Source organism: Apostichopus japonicus, chromosome 16 (genome assembly GCF_037975245.1).
Source record: "Apostichopus japonicus isolate 1M-3 chromosome 16, ASM3797524v1, whole genome shotgun sequence".
NCBI lineage: Eukaryota > Metazoa > Echinodermata > Holothuroidea > Aspidochirotida > Stichopodidae > Apostichopus > Apostichopus japonicus.
In genome coordinates, this window is record NC_092576.1 from 2,974,314 (window position 1) to 2,984,188 (window position 9,875).

Below are 9,875 nucleotides of genomic sequence, written 5' to 3' on the forward strand. Positions count from 1 at the left end.
AGGGCATGAACATATTATTGTTACCAGTGGCGGAGCTAGGGGTATTGGTCAGGAGGGGCGAGAATGGTCTGTAGGGGCGTCATCGACACTATCAGAGCTATATACGGCTCTGGACACTATCTAAGCGGAGCGCCACCACTGGTTGGCGCGTAGAGTACAGAAATTTTTTGAGTAAAGATACTCCCTAGATCGCGGAAAATGACCCTTTCCGGGCCTGGCTAATTTGTAGATAAACGAAGAATAAATAGATGTCATCGCCACATTACACAAACAAAATGTGACAAATGTCAATAAGTAGAGGTCAGTTTTTTTTTAACGTATGCATAATTATTCAAATCCAACTTCAGTTTTCTTCTCTACGATTCAAGAATGCAATGGACTAGTGGAAGCATTGTCAGTCAAGCTCTCCAAGAAATAAACGATGGTAAACTGTGGACAAGACTGATGGAGTTGAGAGTCTCCTTGAAAGCCTGAACTCTCGATTCAATGAGTTTGAAACAGAATATGTGCAGAACAAATACTGACATAAAAATGGTTGTATAGTATAACCTGTTGAGCAAAAACTAGGAAGATCGTTCAAAGTTAACATTGATAGATTCACAGGGAGAAGTTATCAAGAGGAATGCTATCAGTCCATTCAGTACATGCCAATGTAAGAAACAACAAAACGGGTTTCTTGAGCAACCCGAAGTAATGGAAAGTATCTGGAAAGTGCATGCCTCACAAAATTGTCGTTTTACTTCATATCTTGATGGTGAAGATTTCCAAAAAGTCAAAGACAATAATGCTGGTGTACGTGTTCTTCCCATATTACTATATGTTGACGATTTTGAAACTGCCAACCCTTGAAGTTCCAGAAAAGACTGTTTCACAAGCTATATGTAAGTTTTCTTTGTCTGCTTTCAAGTGACCTGGAAATGTCCAGAATATGTTACTGGATGCATTAGCCCCAGCTACACTAGTATCTGACGTTGGAATTGATAGTTTACTATCTGTCATCTCAACTGAAATTGAGGATCTTGAAAATGATGGAGTCGAATCTCAAGCTCTATTTAATTTTTAGGTCTGGTTAAACCAAAGTTATTCCAAGTGATGGGAGATAATTGAGCGCTTAATCAAGTGTCGGGTAACGTAAGCAGTATTTCAGAATCATACTGTTGTCGCTTGTGTAAGACGCATGAAAGTGTAGCTGGTTTGGCCCCTACAGAGAAGATGTAAATCTCAAGAGAAGGAAGGAAATGAAACTGGTACTTGGTAAATTCAACAGAAAGAAAATTGTTTAATTAATAATCAATTAAATTCATGGTTTGTAGACAAGAAGAACTGTCCAAGTCTAGAATTGCTACCACATCTAAATAATCTGTCCGGTGCTAGTGAACCAAAAGCTTCACAAATGAAATGCCTTGATTTGGTTATGCCACTCATTTTGGGAGATAAAATAAGCAAAGGTTTACTGGACGTTTTGAAACCAATTTTGGCACATAGAATCATCATAGATGTTTCATACCTGTTAAAGTAAAAAAAAAATGAAGATGTTCCCAGACAGGAAACTAACACCCAAACAGCAACTTTGCACATATTATCCAAGAGCACTGGGATTGCTAGGACCACTTGTCCAATACACAACTATTCGATTAGAGGGAAAGCACAAGCAACTGAAAGGCTGGAATAAAACATGTATCAACAACATTAACATTTCTTAAAACAATAGCCAAGAAACATCAGCAAACTCATGGTTTCGATTTTTGATGATCCAGTGGCTAGATATGCGTAATGTGGAAATTAGAATCCAAACTGATGTCTCAGTATCTTCGCTGACCAATGCAGATCAGGTTTGTGAAGTACTAGGGTGCCTAAAGAAGGCTGACATAGTGTTAGTGAGCTCTGCACAGATCAATGGATATGTCTGCAGAGCAAGTATCATGATATTGTCAAATTGAGAATATCATCTCCACTTTGAAAAGGTGGAACATGTTTTTGTGGTTTGTTCTGCTGTAAAGCTTCTTATTCGACCTTGTAACACCAGGTTTTACCATGATTATCATACAAACTGTCTCTAATAATTCCAGATGATTTGTTTCATTACAAACCATTGCATGCTGTTGACTGTTATGACCTTAGGGCACAGTCTAGTATGTGGTCACACCTTTCAGTATTGCTTGATGACCAATACAGGGTTCTACCTGCATCAACCTTTTTCAGTCCCAGCTTTGCCCCAATATGTGGAACTGGATTATCTAATTACTTTCAACCACTTTTTTTACTACACCACTTACTACACTTACTTTTTACCAGCAAACACTGTAATTTTGGAATGTGCAAGTGCAATTGTTCACAGTCGTCACTCAACATCCTTTCACCGTTGAATTGGAATTTAGGTGACTTAACTTCCGAGGAAGACATTGTGGAACATCCACAAGAAAGCCAAGTTCAAGTGAAAACAATGGTCCTAGTTTTGTAAGTACGTTGTCTTAATTTAATCAGACGTTGCAAAAACCAAAAGTTGATTTTCGTGTTGTAGTGGAATATGTGCACTACCTTAAAGCAAACATTTTACAGGCCTCAGAACACACAGATCGAAATACTAATTTGTTTAAAGCCAATTGTGTTGAAATAGACTGATATATTCGTTTACTGTTATTTTTGGCGTCTTGGCGTTCCAAGGAGAGACGAGCCATTTTTTGAGAAACGCTATCTTGTTTTGTTATGTTAAGAATGCGCTTGCGTAAGAAAGTAAGACCAATTTTTCAATATTAATGATATCAGTTACCCTCCATTCCTTTTTTTATAATGAAGTGGAGTAAGGACTTTTCGTGCAGGTTACTGAACAAAACTCTGCTCTTTCCTATATATATTATATGTCAGCAAAGCAGTTGACGCGTGGACTCTTTTAAATCAATTTAAATGACCATACATTTCATCCTGGTAAAGGTTATTGAAAAAGGAGTGTCAGCGGTCGCGCAGATTTGATAAGACAGGTTCAAGTGCAGTTTCGAAAACACATAGAAATCACATTTCAGAATTGTCAGAATCCACTGTTGCAAAATGAAAATTTAGTTCTGCTGTCATACCAATACCAATTATTTCAGTATATCTGTAGAGTCAACAACATTGCCGGATTTCTGGATAGCGCCATCTTTTTTTTCCCTGGACAACGGGTTACGAAAGAGAAAAACAACACGTTTTTCGGTGTAGAAAATAGTGTATTTAAAAAGCGTACTTACGTGCTCCATTATTAACCAATCATTACGGAAGTTTGATTAGGACTTACCTAAAAATCGCAAGGAACATTATATATCGTACGTACCAGTGTTATATTACATATTTTATCGTTTATTTGTGAAGAGAAGTTCCACATCTTTACGAACTTCGGCTAAGTAGCCTACCAATTAAATCGCGTTACCTATCAGCATTAGGCTGCTGTGTAAGGCCTATACTTCATTCCATTTCTCCGCGGACCGCGATATTTATTTGTGTTGAGGATAGAATCATCCAGTTCATCACTATTCACCTTTATGTTGGATGCCACGAGCCCGTGAACTTATTCTATTATTATACATCCAGTTCGGATTCCGGCATATCTATATTTATATTTCATCTTAAGGAATTACGTTTCACCAGCAGTGTAATTCTGTCTGTCGCCCTCACTCCTGTCGTGAATACGACTTACGTGCCGGCGAAGCAGATTCCAGACTCCCCAACATAAGGAATAGGTAAGAACTTTTATTATAGTATTTAAAACCGCCTCAACAAATTGGTGATCCCGACGTGATTCTTAGGTTCGAACAACTGAGAATGGAACATAAAATTTCACTGTAAAATATATCACTGATGTCTACACTTTGCAAATTAATTTTTGTTGCTGACTCAAGAGCACATTCATTTCAAAAATATTCTAAACCACAACATTACAACCATAGAATTAAATACATTATAAGGAGGGGTGCTAAGGTGAATGATCTGCTTCAACCCACTTTGGAACAAGTAAGACACTGCAGCAATCGCTGTTACCCAGTGGTCAGAGTGGCTGCAGGGATAAATGACCTCCTAGAATTAAGACCAGTCAAGGACACAACCAAGCCGAAAATTATTTATCCATCTACTATCACCTCGGAGGAATTAATATCTACTTTAGAGTTTTTCCGCAGTAAAGTCACAGAAGTCCACCCCAAAGCTATAGTAATCTTTACCACTATACCCCCCGCAAGCATCCAAAAGTTCCAACAAAATCGTGGGGTCGTCGCACACAGTCAGAGCGAAATCAAGGACATTCAGACCAATTTCAACGACAAGATCGACAGGATCAATGATGCTATATATGAATTAAATAATAAGGAGCAAGTTGGAAGAAAATTCACAACCTTAGCCTGGCACGTGTCGATACGCAAAGCAACCAAACGTACTAACACCCGCACAGGGAAGAAATATAAAGCCAGGGTAAACAATTTCAAAGAACTGTATGACGGCCTGCACGGTACTTCTCGGTGCAAACTAAAGTGGTTTAACCTAATGCATGAACATTTCTCTAGAGATTTAGAAATAATAAACACCATTTAGTATCTTATTGTCAAAACGATACAACAAGAATGTCGGAAGGAGACGACGAACAAAAGAAAGTTAAGGAGCACCCGAAACAACATACAGCCACCATGTCAGCAGTCTCCATCAAACTACCCCCCTTTTGGCCAAACGACCCGGCCATCTGGTTTGCTCTGATAGAGGCCCAATTTCAAACTAAGGGTATCACCGCTCAAACGACAAAATATGCCTACGTGGTAGCCGCCCTACAGCCCGAGGTAGCAGAGGAAGTCCGTGACCTACTACTGAAACCACCAACAACAGACCAATATGACAACATCAAGGCAGAGCTGATATCGCGTACATCCACCTCAGAGCAAAAACGCCTCCACCAGCTTATCAACGCAGAGGAATTGGGAGATCGCAAGCCCAGTCAACTGTTGCGGCGCATGCAACAATTGTTGGGAGACAAGAAGTTGGAGGAAAGCATACTGAAAACCCTATTCTTACAACGACTCCCAATTTCTGCACAAACCATACTGGCGACCAGTGATTCTCTGGACATTGGGCAGCTTGCGGTCATCGCAGATAGAATTTTAGAGGTTAACCAAACACCAACCATAGCACCCGTACAATCCCAGGCAAGCGCAACTGCCTCCAGTGAGATTGAAGAACTACGGTTAATGGTATCTACCTTGAGTGCTCAAGTCAAAGAATTGTCAGATGGGTTAGCACGTAGAAGCAGGTCCCCAAATAGGTCAGTTTTCAACACCGGCAACCGCCAAAGGTCATCCTCAAGGCGACGATTCGACCAAAAGGGGAGTCTGTGTTATTACCACTGGCGATTCGGGAAGGAGGCAAAGAAATGCCAAGATCCTTGCAAATGGAAAGCAAACCAGACGCCAAAAGACAACACCAGCGCCTAGCGGCGACAGGGACGTCTGGTGCACTATTAGGTCGTCAATTTTATGTAAGAGACAGGCGCATTGGGACCAGGTACCTAGTTGATACTGGGGCAGAAGTAAGTGTTTTCCCAGCAACGCTAGACGACAAAAAGAAAACACACACACACACTACAGGCAGCTAACAACACTGTAATTACAACTCATGGTCAACGATCCATGACACTAGATCTTGGATTACGCCGTATGTTTTCCTGGGTGTTCATATTAGCCGACATAAGGACTCCAATCATTGGGGCAGATTTTCTTGCTAACTTTTCTATTTTGGTAGATGTCAGGAACAAGAAGCTAATAGATTCACAGACTACTTTACATGTCAACGGAAGTGGATCGAAAGCAAACCCACTTAGCCCAAGAGTCAACATAGCTAATAGTCAAGCGTACGTCACGAAGTTACTTCATGAATTCCAAGGTATCACAAAGCCGGACTACCAGGAAACTGCATTAAAACATAATGTCACTCACAGCATCATCACCAAAGGTCATCCTGTCACCGCAAGGCCACGTAGGCTCCATGCAGATAAACTGCAAACAGCAAAAGATGAGTTCAATCACATGTTGCAACTCGGCATCATACGCCCGTCCACCAGTAATTGGGCGTCGCCACTACACCTTGTCCCGAAGAAATCTGGAGACTGGCGCCCTTGCGGCGATTACAGGGCTCTTAATAACATTACGGTGCCCGACCAATATCCAATACCACACTTACAGGATTTCTCAAACGTACTGGCAGGGAAACAGATATTTTCAACCATTGACCTCGTCCGTGCTTATCACCAAATACCAATCCAACCAGAAGACATACCAAAAACCGCAATCACAACCCCTTTCGGCCTCTATGAGTTCGTCCGCATGCCTTTTGGCCTCAGGAACGCGGCTCAAACCTTTCAGAGGTTCATTGACCAAGTTTTAAGGGGATTACCCTTTGTATTCACCTACATCGACGACCTACTCATAGCAAGCAATACCAAAGAGGAACATGAGCAACACCTGCGTGCAATTTTTGAAAGACTCCAAGACCACGGCGTTGTAATCAACCCCACGAAATGTGTTTTCGGAGCAGATTCAGTAGATTTCTTGGGACATCATGTGACTTCCCAAGGCATCAGTGCCCTCCCAGAGAAGGTTACAGCAATTCAAGCCTTCACAGAACCAACGACTCTCAAGCAACTAAGAGAATTCTTGGGCATGTTCAATTTTTACCGACGCTTTGTACCTCATTGTGCAGACCTATTGTTACCATTAACAGACATGCTAAAAGGGGAAAGGAAAAATGCAAAAATCACATTAAATGATGCTCAACAAAAAGCATTCAGTCAGGCTAAAGAGACCTTAGCAAAGACAACCTTGTTAACACATCCCCGAGCTGATGCACCAATCCATGTGTCAACCGACGCATCGGATTTCGCTGTCGGAGGTGTCCTTCATCAAACTATTGAGGGTCAACAACAACCAATCGCTTCCTTCTCAAAGAAGCTGCAACCTGCAGAAACAAGGTACAGCACTTTTAGCAGAGAACTCCTTGCAATTTATCTCACAATTCGCCACTTCCGCCACTACCTGGAAGGACGTACCTTTTTCGTCCTAACGGATCACAAACCCTTAACGTTTGCGTTGCAAGCTAAGCCTGACAAACATTCGCCAAGGGAAATCAGACAACTAGACTTCATTTCGCAATATACAACTGATATCAGACACATCAAAGGCACCGAAAACCTCGTAGCAGACGCACTTTCGAGGTCACGATTGGAACATATTTCAACATCATCAATACCAACCACTGTTGTCGACACCGATAACATAGCGTTAACTCAAACGACGGATGACGAGCTGGAAAGCTTACGAAAATCATCGTCGTTACAATTTTTAGATGTTCCAGTACCAATGACTGAGCGAACCATCGCATGTGACATTTCCACGGGCATTCCACGACCATATATTCCGCAATCATACCGCAGACAGGTATTCGATTCGGTCCACTCATTAGCACATCCAGGCACAAGGGCAACTAGAACGCTAATCAAAAAACGATATGTCTGGCCATCCATGAATCACGATATCGCCAAATGGACACGGCAGTGTGCCAGGTGCCAACAGGTGAAAGTACACCGCCATACCAAACCAGTTTTGTCAACAATACCACCGGCGAACGCACGTTTCAAGCAACTGCATATAGACTTAGTAGGTCCATTACCACCTTCTAAGGGTTACATATACCTCCTGACCATTATGGACCGTTATACGCGATGGCCAGCGGCATTACCACTAACAGATGCTACCGCGAGCACTGTGGTCAACGCACTACTTCACCACTGGATTGCAAATTACGGAATCCCAGACACCATAACTACTGACCGTGGGGCACAATTTGAAGCCCATTTATTTCAACGCATCAGTGACCTTTTTGGATTCAGAAGAATTCGCACTACCTCCTACCATCCAGAGGCAAATGGTATGATAGAGCGGTTTCATCGCCGATTAAAAGAAGCCATAAAAGCAACAGACAACCCGTCTGCTTGGTATGATTCCTTACCAATTATCATGTTAGCTCTACGGAACAACCCTAGAAGAGATACAGACTGCAGCCCAGCAGAACTACTCTACGGTGAACCACTAACAATGCCTTGTGATCTAATTACCGAACAGAAACCCCAAGGGTGTTTGGACCCTAGCGATTTTGTCGACAGGCTGCGACAGCAGATGTCAAGGTTACAGCCAATCCTAACAAGGCCAACTAAACGTGCAAGCTACCTACCAAAAGACATCAACAGCTGCTCACACGTGTGGATTCGCATCGACCGTGTGAGAAAACCACTCGAAGCACCCTACTCAGGACCTTATAAAGTTTTGAAACGAACGGAGCATTACTTCACACTCAAAATGAAAGACAAGGAAGACACCGTCAGCGTCAGTAGACTTAAACCAGCATATCTGGAAGACGACTTCCACACCATCAACCAACAACCAACGTGCTACGAGGCAGCACCAAACACCCCGAGTACTACAACAAACAAACATCCAACACACACCAACAAAAATGCTACAACAAACAAACAAACGAAAGTTACATTTTCAATACCACAAAAACAAACTCGTTCAGGCAGAAAAGTCCACCGACCGACAAGGTTTATTCAAACATTGAATCCAGAATGAACAGGAAAGGCATTTTAGACTACAATATCGATTTTCATGTTTTTCAACCCTCAATCTGGAGGGGGCTAATGTAGAGTCAACAGCATTGCCGGATTTCTGGATAGCGCCATCTTTTTTTTCCCCTGGACAACGGGTTACGAAAGAGAAAAACAACACGTTTTTCGGTGTAGAAAATAGTGTATTTAAAAAGCGTACTTACGTGCTCCATTATTAACCAATCATTACGGAAGTTTGATTAGGACTTACCTAAAAATCGCAAGGAACATTATATATCGTATCTACCAGTGTTATATTACATATTTTATCGTTTATTTGTGAAGAGAAGTTCCACATCTTTACGAACTTCGGCTAAGTAGCCTACCAATTAAATCGCGTTACCTATCAGCATTAGGCTGCTGTGTAAGGCCTATACTTCATTCCATTTCTCCGCGGACCGCGATATTTATTTGTGTTGAGGATAGAATCATCCAGTTCATCACTATTCACCTTTATGTTGGATGCCACGAGCCCGTGAACTTATTCTATTATTATACATCCAGTTCGGATTCCGGCATATATATATTTATATTTCATCTTAAGGAATTACGTTTCACCAGCAGTGTAATTCTGTCTGTCGCCCTCACTCCTGTCGTGAATACGACTTACGTGCCGGCGAAGCAGATTCCAGACTCCCCAACATAAGGAATAGGTAAGAACTTTTATTATAGTATTTAAAACCGCCTCAACATATCTACCCTGTAGAGCATAGATATTCTACAATGTTGATGTGAAACTACTGCTCAGTACCTTGTTTTTAACTCGAGATATGGTTGTTTGAAACGTTTTCTTCTTTCCAGTAACCCTTCCTTATTGAATGCAGTTGATCACAGTAGGTGATCTGTGTTGTCATCAATGAGGTACGCAGATATTTCATACAATTCGGTCGTATTTACTACTTCACGTGAATACGCAACGTTTTCATTTCTTTGCACACATGAACGATGACTTCCTTTACACATGTATTCCCTACTCCAGGTTTATTTTTCTGGTGTTTAATATTTGTCTATAGTATAATAAAGGAGTTTTCCAAAGATTTTCTAGTTTACGCATGACTCCATACATAAACGATTCCGTGACAATGACGGCTTCAACCCTGTAGTTCCCATTCCAAGGCTTCAACGCGTGTAGTTCCCATTCCAAGGTTATTTTTTTCCCGGTGTTTAGCTTTTTTCTTTACTATTAAGAGTTTTCATAAGACTTCTA

General features: G+C 41.4%; 1 protein-coding gene across 1 annotated transcript; it reads left to right on the forward strand.

Annotated features, from left to right (window-relative positions):
• The first annotated feature begins 3,100 nt into the window (after positions 1-3,100).
• LOC139983723 (uncharacterized) lies at positions 3,101-5,444 on the forward strand. The gene has a single exon (XM_071997455.1). The coding sequence runs from the start codon at positions 4,587-4,589 to the stop codon at positions 5,442-5,444; it is 858 nt and encodes a 285-aa protein (XP_071853556.1). The 5' UTR covers positions 3,101-4,586.
• Positions 5,445-9,875: the final 4,431 nt, after the last annotated feature.